At 36.7% G+C, this 16,650-nt stretch overlaps 1 protein-coding gene across 1 annotated transcript in view; it reads right to left on the bottom strand.

The window, feature by feature from the left end:
* Positions 1-212: 212 nt before the first annotated feature.
* The window catches only part of SEC23A (SEC23 homolog A, COPII component), a 29,829-nt gene continuing 13,391 nt past the window's right edge, over positions 213-16,650 (bottom strand). The window contains exons 11-20 of the mRNA XM_075103442.1: positions 15,719-15,799; positions 13,874-13,963; positions 12,500-12,606; positions 11,330-11,483; positions 10,511-10,588; positions 9,348-9,509; positions 7,765-7,851; positions 6,147-6,302; positions 5,502-5,567; positions 213-1,652 (exon numbers count right to left, since the gene is read on the bottom strand). Coding sequence (XP_074959543.1) covers positions 1,563-1,652; positions 5,502-5,567; positions 6,147-6,302; positions 7,765-7,851; positions 9,348-9,509; positions 10,511-10,588; positions 11,330-11,483; positions 12,500-12,606; positions 13,874-13,963; positions 15,719-15,799 — 1,071 coding nt within the window. The 3' untranslated portion in view covers positions 213-1,562. The remainder of the gene's footprint in view (positions 1,653-5,501; positions 5,568-6,146; positions 6,303-7,764; positions 7,852-9,347; positions 9,510-10,510; positions 10,589-11,329; positions 11,484-12,499; positions 12,607-13,873; positions 13,964-15,718; positions 15,800-16,650) is intronic.

Raw genomic sequence — 16,650 nt, forward strand, 5'->3', positions numbered from 1 at the left:
TAAAACAAAACAAAGTCATGAGGGCTACTGAATTTTTATCTCCTAAACTGTGACTAGTGTGAACAGTTCAGTTAAACAAGTTTGATACCAATTATTACATGAATATAATAATGTTTATTACATGGTGAAGTTATTCTAAATTTTAATCATTATTACCTTTATTTCCATATTTCATTTCAAGCACCAACAGAAACCAGTACAATAAACACAAGTGAGAGAAAAACATGTATTTTATTTATATTGAGGCAAAAGGAGCTCATCTCATTTAGATCAAAGAAATGGAGAGCTATTGATTTAATCAAGTTTGAGAATTTACAGAAAACAGAAAAAACCCTCATGCTTATCATACCAGGATATGATTGAACTTCCGATGTCAAAACTCTCTCTTCCTTTAGACTTGGCACAATTTTTTTTGCCCACTACCACATTTCATGTCTTTACTTGTCAAAACGTCATATTACCTATGTAAACATCTGTTTTATATGTAAACTTCAATAAGTAAATGGGACACCCTACTAATTTACCCACCCCAAGAAGATCAAGTATGAACTAAATACCAAATTAATTACATCATATTCTATATAATACTGTTTCAGCAAGAACTATAGCCTGTTGAATTCATAACAAAAAGGATGCAGAAAGAAAAAGCAGATGTGCAGTGTCATGCATTAGTGTAATAACATTATAAGGCAATAATAAAAAAGGTAAATATATTTATTTTTTAAAAGTAGACTTGCCAAGACAAAAATCAAGGCTGTACTCTTAGTCAGTTCATTTTGGTAGTGTAGGATTTCTTCATAGCTCAAGCTGAAAGTGTTAACTTTCAAGCGTATTCATCTGTTACTGTGTTCGATAATAGATACTTTTGCCAAAATTACAACGTGGATTTAAATTTTGTGCAATAACAGATTTTTTTACTTTTTCAGTTCAACTCCTTTATGTGAAATGAAGAAAAACTCTGTTCCCAAAGAATCAACTAGGGCAAGTGGGAAGAAGTATTTGAAATTAAATACTCCTAAAATGAACAATACGTGAACAATAATCTCTCTGCAGGAAAGAAAAGTTCAGCAGTGTAAGTCGAAAGTCTGAGTTAATACTATTTTTATATGCTTTTTATTGCGTCTTTGTTCACTCCGTGCTCAAATTGAGTAAGCAAAAGTAGTCATACGGCAGTCTGGATAGCCCATAAGGTTTCCTTTATTCTTCAATGTGCCTTTGTAGTGCAGAGCAGAATTAACCTCAACCATTTAAAAAGGAAACTGAAACCACATCTCAAAGTTGTTATAAAATGATCTCAAATAATTATAGTATCACAGTAATCAAAATGACTCTTCTTTTTCAGCTAATTATAACTTAATCTAACCTACTCTCTGTGTTTTTACAAACTGCAGTTCACATTAAAACATTTGCTGATACCAAAAGCTTGTCTTTGAAAACAACACTACTTTACATATAGTCAGGCAGCTTGTGCATATCAGAGCATTCTGTCAAGAGAGACAGAAAAGGAGAAAAAGCTGAAATCCGGCTGCAGCTTAGCTGTGCCTTTAATGCACTGCAGAGTCTCAGGCAGCACTAGAGACAGCAAGTTTCTTCAGATGATCCATAAATACTTGCAAGCTGACGTCATCAGTAAGAATGGGTGCTCCAGACTCCTATAAAATAAAAGGAAACGAGGGGAATTGGTTATACTCACTGTGAAGAAAAAACATTTTAAGGCACAATGCATTCCATTAAAACACTTTACAAATTTAGAAATACCTTAGAAGCGTTATCACTGTTGAAATTCTCTGACAAAAAACAGCAGACTGTACATTCACATAAATTTTCACGTTTACATAAATTCAGGCATAAACCACAACTACACTCACTCCCATATTAAGGCATATGGCAATGAGCTGCACTGTAGCAAGATATTTACATCAACCATACAAAACCCAAGAGTATTTGACAGCTGTCAAATACTAACTCACAAATTTTTATAAGTAAATAAAACTTCCACACCACAGTTCCTGTATTATTCCTACCTCAGTGGAGCGGACATAGGCGAGACAAAGAGAAACATGCAAGTGACACAACTAACAAATCAGTGTCTGCCAGTGAAGCTCAGGCAGCGTCGGTCAGCGGGTGGCGAGCAGCTGTATCGTTTCTGTTTCTGGGGTTTTTTTGTTTGTTTGTGGTGGGGTTTTTTTCCGTTTCCATTTTATTATATTATCATTATTGTCATTATTATTATAATTATTTTATTGTAATTATTAAACTGTGCTTATCTCAACCCACAAGTTCTTTTGCTCTTCCGATTCTCTTCCCCATCCCACAGGGGTGGGGGGAGTGAGCGAGCAGCTACGTGGTGTTTAGTTGCCAACTGAGGCTGAACCACAACAATATCAAAATGGCAAAAGGAGGAAACAAATCCACTATAGGTCTGATTTGACACCGAGTGAAGGTCAAGTAGCTTTCTCAAAGAAAGCTGGGCCAGTTCTCTCCTACATCTCTGTGCCACCTCAGAGATCTAACACCAAACCCAACATCTGAAGGTCACGCCACTACAAAATCAGATCGCAAAAGATTAAAAAAACCTTTTGGGCAGACTTCTGCAATTTACTTTTCAACTTCAGAACCAATTTTCAGAAATACAAGTTCAAAATGGTCATTTATTTACTATTTTTAAACAATTTTACAGTCTAAATAAAACAGCAATTGGCAACTCTGCAAATGTTACACAGTAACACTCAAGTCCTCTGAAACCAATCTGCCATTACTTCCATGTACAGATGTAGGAAGAATTCCTATAAATCTCAACAATTCATCCTTTTCAAAGGTACTAAGCACCCATATTTCCAAATGAAATAGAGCTGTCTGAACTCCTACAAAATCTTCCAAAACACAGACATGGAAGTCTTCATGAGGATGCTTAGAACTGGTGCCCCTTTTGGAAAACTGGCCAAAACCAGTTCTCAGTTAATGATCAAAGGACAAATCCAGGAACAGAGTTCTTAGATCGCTACAATACACCTGACACAATATACAGCCACTCTCAGGGGAGGCCCACTAAATTACCTATCAGCTGATGGTGGCACGTTGAGAATTCGGGATGTTGTACTTCCAAGCCTGCCGTATGCGATGCCTGAGCTCTCTTACTTACAAAGCCGCAAGCGAGTTACAAGTAGTTTAATTCTGCGGCAGGACACAATTTGCCACCTTGTGTCTCATGCATGGAAGGACAGTACATCATCCTCTAGTAAATAAACCATCACAGCAGCTGCTAGACCCCTAAGAAAAGAGATCCCTCATGATGACAGCTAGTGGTAAGCCAGGGTAATAAAACCAATGCACAGACTCTATTCCTGAAGCTGAACACCTCATCCAACACACGCACACAGGCAGCTGCTGTCGCCATTGCTACCACCAACAGCAGCAGCTGTGCTCTGAAGACTGGGAACCCTTCATTCTAGTAGGTAAGGTAGCAGGGTGTTTTCTTTGCTGGGTAATAAAGTGAAAACCAGCAAGGTCACAGTGTACAAGTCTGAAAAGTACACGAGAATTAGCTTTTATTTTTCACAGGTTAAGTTTTCTGTTCATTCAAAATTTTGACCTAAGGCATACAATGAGCATTTGAATTTAATTAACAGTGATTTGGTGACAGCTAGCTGGGTATTTGATTTGTGCCATTGACCTCTTCTTTCGTTTCAAATTGCAAATTCTCTGTAGCTACCACGACAAAAAAAAGTTTAAAAAAACCTGAAAATGAACGCATTCTCAACTAAATGCATAACCAATATAATCTGAAAATTTCAACTGCATCTTCAAAGACTAACCAACATAACAGAGCTTTATGAAAAGCTTGCTTACCATTATTTTCTGAAAATGTTTTCTATATTATATAAGGCACCTACTTGCTAAAGTTTTAAAAAAAAATATTTTCTTACAAAATTAAAAAACAAACTAGCCAATTAGTGACCTCCTGAAACATGGTTTCAGTGGTGTGTGGGTGCCCTCTTCAGGTCAACGCGGACAAAAATTTTTCTGTAGACTTTCAGTTACGCATAAAATAAAACAACACAAAACAATCCAGGAAGCTCATGAGAAAAAACAAGAGCAAAACCAATTCAGTTTAAAATTTTCTCCCAACAGTTCCATTTCTCATTTCATAATTTGTACTTGGTTCATCTTCATTCACAAAAACCCCTGCAAACGCAGGAGGATATTATGTTGAGCACACATGCTGCAATCCCACTGGGGAGATCGACACACCATTACTTAGGTTATCCTAGAACTGAATTCTTTTCAATATTAAAAAGGAAAGCCCTCTTTTCTAAGATGTATCAGAGCATCTCACTTGTCTCTAAGAAAATTGCTCATGCTGAGCAAGTTTAAGAATTGTTTTGTATTTGCATTTACATTTGGAATACTGTTTCATTTGCCTACTAATGAAATGAGCAGGAAGCAGTTGTCCTGTATGGTTGGAAACATCAAAACTTCCAAAATTTCCAGGTAATGTTTAGATAAAAACAAGACCTTTCAAACTACAGGATTTGTCTGTATGCTGTGGAGGAAACACGATGAACAGAGACACCAACAGACTGCTCATTAGGTTACTGACTTTGGAGGCAAGAGAGCTGGGTTCAAATTGTGCTGTCCCTGACTTGGTACAAAATTTTAAAATATTTTCACTCTGGATCTCAGTGCTCTTCCCTGAGAGAAGCTTCATTAGAGCCAATGCAACCCTATGAAAATGTACCCTGATAAAATTTACCTGACAAAAATCACTGCCGTAAAATTGCTATGGAGCTCTCTCACTCATGACTTGAACACTGTATGCTCTTTACTAAAGTACTCTAAAATTACAGTTAATATGTAGATTAACTGACTGATGCCATTACATTTTCATAAGAAAATGACACTGTGCTAGCATTCACCTACAGCAGTGTTCCTCTTCCCAGTACAAAAGTTGAATTTGGAAGAATGTGGAACTGGGATGCAATACTCAAGAATATAAGCTGGTCCAGAAAGCTTAACTTTTGAACTGTTACATAACTTCTTTCCTAAAGACAAGATTTGAAAAACTGATTCCCGGTTGCCCGGGCCACAGAAGAATCTAGAAAACATCAGTACACTGGTACTGGTGTACTTTTCAGTTCTTGCTTATAACTAACTTCAGAATTTATCTCCCCTATTGCTAAAAGGTCCCTTAGCCTTTATGTGTGGTAAGTGCTCTCGTTCTAAGGAACTTGGAAGTATCTGTCTATGAAAGATGGCTATACATCAAAGTAGCCTAACGGAAGCTTAAAACAGCAAACCAGACCATTTTTATCTGAAGAAATAAAATCCATTTTTCTTAACTTTTGCAATTTTGGTGGCAACAGGCCGAAACTGCAATTCTTCTTCAGTTTCAAAACTTGGCATTATTACTTATATGTACACGATGTGTATGTTGATTTCTGAAATATGGAAAAAGAACATAAAATCACCCATACGAGCTTCACCAGCAGATTCATGCTTACCTGTCCCCACACATACATATTGTTATGAGTCTGAGAGGGATTTACTTTTGAAAGCAGGAAACGAGCCTTTAAAAAACAAAACACAGGCAATACATTAATCTTCTAAAATAGAAGTTTCTTGTAATAAGAAGTTACATGTGTATGAAATATACCATTTCTATTATTTGGAGATAAAAACTTGCACAGATACTTGTTCAGAAAAGGGAGTAGAACCTCTATAAATAAAGCCACTCCCTGGATTCTATGGCTACGATGCAGAACTTCTAACAACTTTTCAATGCAGCACAAAGTAAGCTTTTGTCTTTTTCTAAGCACTAGCAAAGCAAATGTGAATATCAATAAAATATTAAGATCTTAAAAAATAACACAAAGAATACTTCTGGTATTGGTCCAGAGACCCTGACAACTACTGTCTTTTTTGTCTTACACACCTCACACAAGGAATCCGAGAGTCCAAGACAGTATGGTAAAAATAGGATTCACAAATTAGACAAAAAGCTACTGTTAAATATCTGGCTCTCTAAAAGCTTCAAAATTTTCACTTCCAATTTACATGTTTTTAGCACAGACATGCATGTCTACTACCAAAAAAAATAAATCTCATTACATCACTTCCTAGATTATATAAAATATATTTTACTATACCTGGCTTCCCCCATGCTCTGTGTCAATGTATCTGGGCATTGGAAATCTGGAATGGAGAATTTCTTGGGCATCATCGATTGGAGCTTGTAGCAAGTGATGAAAGTTTTCATATTCCGGCATATCTTGGTAACCTGATTTACGCCACTGAGCTATGGTCTGTGGATAGGGTGGAAGAAAGTAGTTTAGAACTGATTCTCCAATCTTTCTTAGAAAATACACATGGCTCTTCTGAGGAGAATATACCGTTGCTGGCCTCTTTTCTATTACTCACCCCTTTCTGCCCTATAGTACTCAATTTTTAAAATTTTTAAAAGCCAAGATGTGCAAGTAAAATGCCACTAGATTTTTTTTTTTTAATTCTAATAATTTGTGGTCCTTCTGTATTTCCTTTTTTTGTCATCCTTTGTATGCTACACATTTAGTTCACAAGGTGAAGGATACTCTAATATCCTCTAATATGCACATCTATGACACATAAGAAAAATACTTAGACTGACAGTTATCTTTCAGGGCCTGTAGCACAGCCTCCCCGGCTTCTAGGAGCAAAGCTGGCTGCTCAAGGACAGCTCACTAATATGGGCTGTTGTTGGGGAAGACCTGGAGGGAGCCTCAGTAGGCATTTCCCCCTCCTTTGCTTGGCAGCTGCTTTGAAGCTGAGGCTCATTCCTGGCTCCTGCCTGAGCTACTCTGCAGCAGTACCTGTACCTGGCCAAGTGCCCCACTCATCTGGACCTCAGCCAGGGACTTGACTTCCCAGCTCGAACTGGGATCTGCCTCATCCCCATCAACTCCTCCTGTGATCTGGACTGGTGGCTGATCCTGGCTACTGCCCACAAACTGCTCTGCTTGCCTTGCCTAGGTAGGGTGAGGGCCCTGCCTGCCTTGCAGTCATGCTCAGCTCCCTGTTCCCCTCCCCTCAGGGAGCAGCCTGCCCCTGCTGCTTCCTGACACCATCTTACAAAAATACAGAAGACATTTTTCTACTTAAGAAGTGTTGAAGTCTAGTAACTATTTTAAACAGTGTAGCTATGAGGACGATCCAGACCAGTATTTCTCAAACTCTCAGCTGAGAACCATTTGCAGCTGCAAAGCAGTAAAAAGCAGCAGCTCAATTCCTCCAGGGCAGCAGAGCACTAGCAAGTCACGAGCATTTATACTTGTACTACTAGCAAATGCCTATCTACTCAACTGCCAGGAGCAGTTTCATTCCTCCAGGACAGAAAGGTGACTGCAAAACTTGGTGTTCTGATCCCCAATCCCTGAAGAACTAATGTAGAGTTCTAAAATAAACGCACAAAAAGCAGGGGGTAGGGACAAGGGGTCAGTCAGGGAATAACACTCTCAAAATTTGGAAAAATATTTATCTAAAACAAATCTGCATATCAAAGCTAATAAATCTTAAACTCGTCATAACAAACAGCACCGAAACATGAAGTAATGTTAGGTATCTGTATATAGGCATGTTAGGTTCCCAAACCACAAACACGAATTAGGAGCCTGGTACCAGCCATGTAGGTGAGAAGTCAAGTGTTGGAGTGCTTTAGAACTGGGGCTTGACTTTCATAATGCAGCACTCCTACAGAAAAAGAATATTTGCGTAAGAAATGACAAATCTTACCTCTCCGTGATAAATAAGGATCTGGAAAAAGGTGTCCATAAGGAGAATGCGATCTGGTAAAATGCTGCTGCTATCCAGAAGAACAGGCTAAGATTTAAAAATAAAAAATTACCAGCTGATGCAGAATTGAGCAATCAGATTTTAATCAATTACCAGCTTTTTTAATCAGTCACTGAGTCTTGGGAACTTTTTCAATAGCTTACTGACACTCCATATTTGCTCGTTTTCATGTTATGCATCTGCAACCTACACAATCTCATTCTAAAGTTATCCAGCCTGATTCTGAATATATAACTTCATGAAAGTAATAAAAATTGTATTCAAGAGCTGAAACCTTTCATTATTATACACTCTTCTAGTCTTTCAAGTACCTCCATATTTACCCATGCAAGGTCATTAATGTGAATGGTATTTCAATGTATAAAGATTCAGTAGTTATTGAAGTATAAGATTTGGGGGTAGTGGGTTGTTTGGGGTTTTTTTAAATCTTGTCCTTGCAGTTATTACTACTCTGCATGCATATCCACCAATACTACACATAGTAAATATTACATTAGATTTCATAAATCATCAGTATTTAAGGTTTTAATTCACCTTTTTAAGGGCAGTGACACACTGGCACTATATGATTTAATTGAATCAGTACCATGTGATTTAATTGGATCAATCTTGTTAGGGTTACCAAAAATATTAACTATTCCAAGAACCAAAGAAGATGATTACTCATTCTACACTGAGGTGTCAGCTCCCACTTGACCATGCTTATCCTTTGCATTACCCATGTGACCGACTAGTATTCTTACATGGGAGAATGATCTTACACCTGTGAGTAGCCTTCCACGAACCACCTCATTGCTTTCATTTAAACTCCACTTTTAAAAGTCTTTTTTTATGCCCATGACATAGTCTTAAAAAAATTAAACACACAAAAAAAACCCCACCTAACCAAAGTTCGAATTCCAACCTGCCAAATCCTTGCCTACTATGCTTGTTTTCACTCTCTTACTATTTCCTCACTCTCATCTATCAGCCTACTTTTTTTGTCTCCCATCTTACACACCTTTCACAAGCTTCTTGGAAGATCATCTTTTTATTTTAGGTTTATACAGAATGTGCCATGATCAGGGAAGCTGGAAGATTCTGTACCAAATCTATACCTAATGGTAATCTCTTCAAAATAAGCTTTGGATGAGGGCATTAAGATAGAGAAAGTTTTGTACATTTTGAAAAAAAACCCCAATTTTTCTTTCAACTCTACAGAAAAAGTATGTTTTGAAATAAAAACATTTTTGTTGATATTTACATTCTGGCACCACAAAACAAGAACAAAACTACAGCTCTCAAAAACTAATAGAAAACTACCATTCCTTAGCTTAAAACACCATCTCCTCACAAACTGTATTTTGTTCTCATCAGAATTCTAAGATATGCCTTGTTCACAGTACGTTCTGTACTACATTAACATTCTTTCTTGTGCAACAAATTTTAGAACACATTTTATAACATGTAACAGTGAGGACAACAATCACCTCTCTCTCAAAACAGCACCTTTTAACCTACTATTATGTTATACATAATGATACCTCTGGAGGTCCGTTGAAAGAGTAGGCATAAAGAATTGGCTGAACCATGATAAGCGACTGGGTTAGATCTTGACGCATAAAATGATGACGATAGTACGAGCTCTCATCTGGACTGTTGTTAAAAACTTGTAAGAAAGGAGATCTTCTCAAGTGAAACATGAACTGCAAAACAAAACCCATTTGTCTGAACTTTCACAGACAAAACGGAGAGTTGTACAAGGAGAGAAATGTTTTCCACAAACTACATGAGACCAATGCCACAACAAAATTGAATTCCAAGTCCTTTACCATTTCTAACATGTATATGCGCTTTTGCCAGTTTTTATATGCTCTCGCGAGAGTAAGACAGAGAGATCAGAATGGATAAACCTACAAAGCAGCTTTGAATTAGAGAAAAGTTTAATATTATTTCTTCTCTAGTACTAACTGATGAATATTGCCAAATCCTTCCTCTGCTGTAAGTTCTACTGTTCCTATGACGGAGGCTGCTGTGCTTGAACACACAAGAGAAGTGATAGCAAGGGAACAGAAAAGAGAACAGTAACCCCAGCAGAGTTGATCTTCGTTAGTAAAATGGAAAAAGGAAATCTTTTCATTGCTGAATTGATCACTGCACAACACTTAACACCTTGAGGCAGACTGGTAGGTAACTCAAACAGAAATATCGTGAAAGTGTATGAAGGGTCCAAAAGTAACAATTAGCAAACGAACTATTCAAAGTTTAATGCAGTCTAGCTCAAGTTCACTTCAGTGAGATGTTTCTTTTCAGCTCAGTATTATAAATCATATAGGAAAGAAACAATGAAGCAAAACCATATCTTTTATCATGTTTTTCTGAATTTCTTCATTAAAACTGCCCTTAAAAAACACTCCAGTGTCATTATCTGAATTACAAACTCAGGTAAGATGAGGATTCCATTACAGGAAAAACAAAAAATACACACAGTTAGAGGACGTTTAGCTGTAAGGAGAGAGGGCAAAAGGGGACACAGCAGCACAGACAACAGAAATTATTTGCTTAATGTCACGTGCCAAACAGTAGCTGGGAGCAGGGGGTCTTTTCAGTTCTGTTATCCAGTGTCATGCCTTATTTTACTCAGTGCTTCTTCCTTCACTAAGCATTCTCTCTTTATCCCTTATAGGCACACTTTCCTTCTACTTACCTGTGGGTAAAGTGAAAAGGTTTCTGAAAATCTGAAAGAGCTTGGATCGTCCTTGTGATATTCTCCAAATTTCTGACACTGGAGTAAAAGAAAAAAATGTATCTAAGTTAAGAAACATTCTTGCTTGGTCATGCCATTACTGTACGTTTGTTTGGTTTTAATAGACACATGATTTGAGGTGCTTACAGCTTTAGTAAGCGAAGAGAAATCTGGCAAAACCACTGATGTAAGTTCTTTTTTTAACAAGCAGTGATTTCCTTGCATATGAGGCTTTAATGGCTTTTTTGGTGTTTTTTTTTTTTTCCTTCTAAAATCGCTAAGCAGAGTTAGATGATTAAACAGCCCTGGAGAACATGTTTAAAATTAAATTATTAGTAACTACTTACTTAGAAGTAAGAAATAAAAAAAACCAGAAAACTGAACTCCTGAAAATAAAGAAATTTGATGTGGTTTTCTAGATACTTTGACTGTTTTTTTTCCCCCTAAAAATATTTCATCTACCATATCATTCTAGGCAGCAAAAAGTAGGAAAAGCTTTAATTTCTGCAAATGTCATGCAAGAGTTTCTCTCAACTGCTGGCAATTATAAACTGCTGAGGACTGAGGAAATATTAACAAATGAACTAAAAACATATCTGCTCTTTTTTCCATTTAAAACAGAAAATCTTAGTTAATTCTCCATACCCACTTGTGGAAATGAAAGCTCCATTCATGTCTTGTTTTATTTTTAAAGAAACTATCACTGAACACAAGTCATTTAAGAATGGTATGTCTGGAGACAAGAAACCAATCTAACTCTCTTAATATAATCCTTTTTACCAGTCGTATAAGTTGTCTGTCCAGCCACCTAAGCACATCAGGTCCCTCTTCTGTCTCTGCCCTATACACTGCCAGTCTAGCCATGAGAATCGCAGCAGCTTCCTGGTCAAAAGATGCAGCAATGTTTTGAATCTGCGTCTGTGCATCTGCCCAGCTGCAAAAGAAAAATACAATTAGGTGCATCACAGTGAAAGGAAAGGTGTCAACCTCAAAATACCCCTTCAAAAATACGGCAAAGAAAGCAACGTTAGCAGTTTAACAAACTCATGCTGAAGCTTCAAAAATCTACTGCATGTAAGGAAGCAGCCTCTCAGTTAATCATTCTTCAGTTAGAGAAGTCCCTTATTGGTACAGATGCCATTCAACCAATGAAATAAAATATAATGCCACTTATAAAACAGTTATTATATTTTAAAAAATAATTACGAAAGGTAAGTTACAGAATACACTGTCCATGAAGTCAATCACACATTCCCATAGCAGCAGTCTTCTTGCGCACCCTGTTCTTTTCAGTCTACAAGGTGAACTATTCATCTGTCCTTTTATCAGTTGCCAAGAAGATTTTCCTAATATGACTGAAGTAAGTTAAAAAGATATTCATATCAACAGTAAAGGCAATGCTTTTTTTTGATAAACTGAATCTTCTATGGAATTAACCAATCAATAATCTCCTTCAGCTTAAAGGAAATGTCTTTGGACATTGAAAAATGCCTGCATAATATTAAACATCACTTTATAAAATTGTGAAGTAAATTGAATCAAGGAAGCTACAGGTAAAGGTTATACATGGAAAAACAGGTGTTTACACCCCCCTGAACTGCAGCTAGCTCTCTCAAGTTAAGTTATGAAGTGATCTTTGCCATCTCCTAAGTCCAACCATCTCCTCAGTTTACACCATAGAATTTCACTTGAAGCTTCATCTTAAATCACTTGGGTTACTTCAGAGCACTCCCAGAACATCATTATACAGCCACTGCAACCTCTCAGAGAAGAAACAGCAAACAGAACGAGAGAGGCAACTGTCTCAAAGGTACGATCACGCCTTCACCGCCTGTAGCACTGCATATCCCAGAACAACAGACTGGTTACAAAATCTAAAGGTATTAAGAGGCAAAAAAATACATATATCTCCTCCTTCTTCAAAAATGATTCATCACAAGTAAAACATACTTTCTGGCAACTGTGGTCACTCTGATACGTCTCTGTCCGCTGGAATGCTGGTACTGAGTCACAAACTGGATTGCACCACGTCCTCCTTGAGGAATGGGAGCATTGTGCTGAGTACAGGAGGAAAAAATAAATGGAGTTTTTATAGTATAATTCGAAAATGTATAAATGAATTACTAGAAAATAATAACATTCTTACCAACAGGCAGCTCAAGTTACATAAATGCATTGTCTGGTGCTTTTATTATGTTGAGTACCTTTACTAAACATGGCTAATAAACTTGGAGACTGTTAAGGGATATTAGGAGCAGTTGCTGCCATCAACATGTACCCTTAAAGCAACCAATGCTTTCTCCTTCCACATACCCTTACAGAGACAACACTTTTAAAAGGGGCTTACAATTTCTGTTACAACTTCTAATTCCACTAGATTCTATTTGAACATCACGTGATTCACCAGAATTACAGGGCAACAAAACCGATACTACTCTGAAATGTTGATTAATGAATCCCAGAAAGTACCATCAAAATGTGAAGATTGGAATCCAGGGGTAAACTGAAATTTCAAAACTCTGGTCAGCAGAAATACAGGTTTATAGGCTGCTACCAAGGTAAGTAATTCCAAAAGTTGAAATCAACTATTACACACCATGACCAGAGCAGTTTTAGAGCAAGTACTAAAATGAGATCAAAATAAGTATGTAAAAAGTAAAATGAAAGGGGGCTAAGATAAGTTCAAGTTTTCAAACCTTTGCATAGGTTATAAAGTACGCAATATAGCATACTAAATATATGGAAAGTACAGTCAACTCACATGGTTCCTGAGCTTCAAATATTTGGGAAAGGGAAAGTACTATAAGGAAGTAGCACATTTGCTTGTCACGTTTTTATCCTCTTTCCCAGTACCCCCTCAGGGAGACCAGAAACCAGGCTACATGCCCCTAAGGCATTTCAGTGAAGCCGATATTTACTTGCAAATACTGAGCAATTAAAGCATAAATTAAAATGTAACATTATGGAGTAATTACCTTTTAATTAAAACATCTGAGAAATACTGAAAAGCACTTTTAAAGGTATGGATTACAGTATTTTCATATATTGCAACTGAAAAAGATTTTAATAAGTAACACAAAACAAAAATTGGACTTAGATTATTAACTCTCTCCAAAGTTCACAGGGCTCTTTGGTTCTCGTTATCATATTTGAGATTAGGTCATCATGAAGCTGTCAGTGTCCATCTCTAAACTTTGACAACACAAAATGGCAACACCATTCGTATCCCTGCTACTGCGCTTGGGGGAACCACACAAAAATATAGGCTGCAGCAGTCACATAAAATTACTGTGTTTAGCAGACAAGTAGACAAATCTTTATTACCTGGTTGACCACCTCAAAGTACAGTGCAAGTGTTGTAGTAGGATTAAGCCCACAAATCTTCCACTGACAAGTGCCTCCTGTTCCAATCTCCTGTAGAAAGATTTTATAATACTTTTACAAACCCAAAGTATTACCTTCCTTTGTGAAGTACAACACCTGGCCATTATAGGTAATTGTTTACAACTATGTCACAGGTTTTCTCCCTGCTCACTCTGTCAGCTTCTCAGAGAAACACACCTGCAAAACAACTGCAGCGCTGGATGCAGGAATAATAATTTTTAAAAAAAATTTTGATTGCAAATGATTAAAATATTAGAAAGACAAGGAGGTGGCATTACAAAAATGGAAAAATTAAGTTGAAAACAGGAAAAGAGTACTGGACTTTGCTTAGACAGTCCCAAGAGAAGGATCACCTGTTAGTGGAATGACTCTTGTAAGGCACACCACTAAAACTTCAAGTAGCTTACACAGTATATAGTTACACAGTCTCTAGTAACTAACAAGGTAACTGTATACAGATAGTGATGTATTTCAAGCGACAATTCCTTTTTGTCACCCAAACAACATACATACCCAGAGAAACTAATTAAAATAATCAGTCATCCATAATGGACCCCGTGAAACCAAACAAAACGTTCAATTAAAATTATACAGGCAATGTTGTCACTGTGGTTGTGTTCGCTGTTAAAAGCATTACAGCTAGATTAGTTATCCAGTTACCACTTGCAACGAGCTGCATGCATCTACATTTTATTCCGGTTTTACCACAGAAGTTTTAAATTCAGATAATTTCAACAAAAAGGTTTTTGGAATAGAAATTAATCATTATATAATTGGAAGGCAACAGACGTGAATTCACAATTAAATCTTCTATTATCTCCTATGATTTAAATATGTACCTTAAATAAAGAGATGTGCATTTAATTGTTCGGGGGATTTTTAACTTTTATTGTAATATATGCAATCATTCAGGTGACAAAATAAGAAAATCTGTACCAGATCACTAAAAAAACAAAAGAAAAAATGCTGATTATATTGAGATTTTTAGTTCAAAAGGATGCGATCGTAATACAAGGAAAATTTAGGCTTGAAAAATGCTTGATGAAAGAAGGCCATTTGTAAGAACTTTTGTACTGGGAAGTGCTCTATTACACAGATTGTTAGGAACAAAAGTGAGACTTTTCCAAATGTAAGACATTTTGGTTACTTACAGGAATTGTTTTTTACTAGTAATCAAATTAAAAATTAAACTGTAAATATTATCTGATAAGAAAATAAATTATGATTTAAGTCTGATGTAAATTTAAAGGAGTTACTTCAGCAGCCTGTAATAGTTGGATATTCTAATCAACTAATTAAACGTGCATTTGGTGAAAGAGCTATACTGATGGGAAGGCAGGGTCAAGATAAAAGGGGTGTTCCCATGGTCTTGTGTCCTCCTGTTCTCTCAGTCTTTCTAAACAAAGTACTTTCATGGTTCTCTGTTTGGATAAAAGGACATAGCTCTGATTTTAACAATAAAGCATGCTAACTCACTTTCTACTTCGTTTCTGCTTTGTCAGCATGTAACTCCTCTGTAATAATTTTAAAGCAGCCACTCAGCAGGCAAACCTATCCAAGCAACAAGGGATCTGCAAGATTTAATACAACTTGATTCTAACCTAGCAGTGAACAGGAGCTAATCCAAGAAATAGCCCTTGCATGTATTTAATTTAGAATTGGTAAAAAAGTCAACACTCATTGCTCCATTTACTGAAAAGTTTTAGCCTCTCTTCAAGTCCAGAAATCCTAAATCTTATTTTTCCATAGTAGGATATTACCTTCATTTCAGCAAAGTTAACTTACATTTTCTGAGACACAAGGTCCTTTAGAGTTGAGAGATACACAGGGTCCAATCGCCCCAGAAATCTTTACTTCTCTTGAAGTCTTCATATTTAGAAGAAAAACATACATTAATATGCCACACTAAGAAGAACTCAGTCTTATTTTATCATTAGTTAATTAAAGCCTTAATGCAAATCAGACTCTCGATACCTTTAGGAAAGGTTATACATATAATAATGCTTGGTACATTTAGAGGAATTTCTCAGGTGCTCACTTTCTACACTTAATTAAGTATGCTTGTTGTCCCAGCTAGTACATCAGAAAAAACCAGCATGAACATAAATTAAAACATGAATAAAAGCTGCTGTTATTTATAAACCTGGAAGCCGAGAAAGTGTACTGGATAATGTCTATTTTATAGCAAACTAGTTGAAATATTCACGATATTAAAACTCAAGACTGCTAAGATAAGCCTGTACATACCCCTACACTGAATTTATGCTCTCCGTCTCCAAAACATATTTTGCTAAAAGCAGAATTGTACTGAACACGAAAATAGCCCCATATTCTTCTACAAGGCAGGACTGTAATACTTTGCAAGAAACATCATGGAAGACCACACCTGAATCTACAGCACATTCAGCAATAAGGGTCCCACAAGAGTGGAGGTAAAAATGAACATTGCTGAAGTGCCAGAGTGGATTCTGATAGGGATGGAAAATGAAAGGAAAGCTGTCCTGGACTACCTAGAGAACCTGGACCCAAAACGAAGAAACACTCACTACTGTACCAAAATCTGCACATAGCATTGTGAGTTTCTAACAGAGACATTAATGTTAGTTCAGTCTCCCTTTTAGCTGTCATTCAACGCAGGGAAAGAAGGAATTAATATTATACCTAACTCACATTCACAGAATCACAGAACTGTAAAAAGATAGCTAGGCAGGAACAGC

The sequence above is a fragment of the Phalacrocorax aristotelis genome, chromosome 9, assembly GCF_949628215.1.
Source record: "Phalacrocorax aristotelis chromosome 9, bGulAri2.1, whole genome shotgun sequence".
Classification (NCBI taxonomy): domain Eukaryota; kingdom Metazoa; phylum Chordata; class Aves; order Suliformes; family Phalacrocoracidae; genus Phalacrocorax; species Phalacrocorax aristotelis.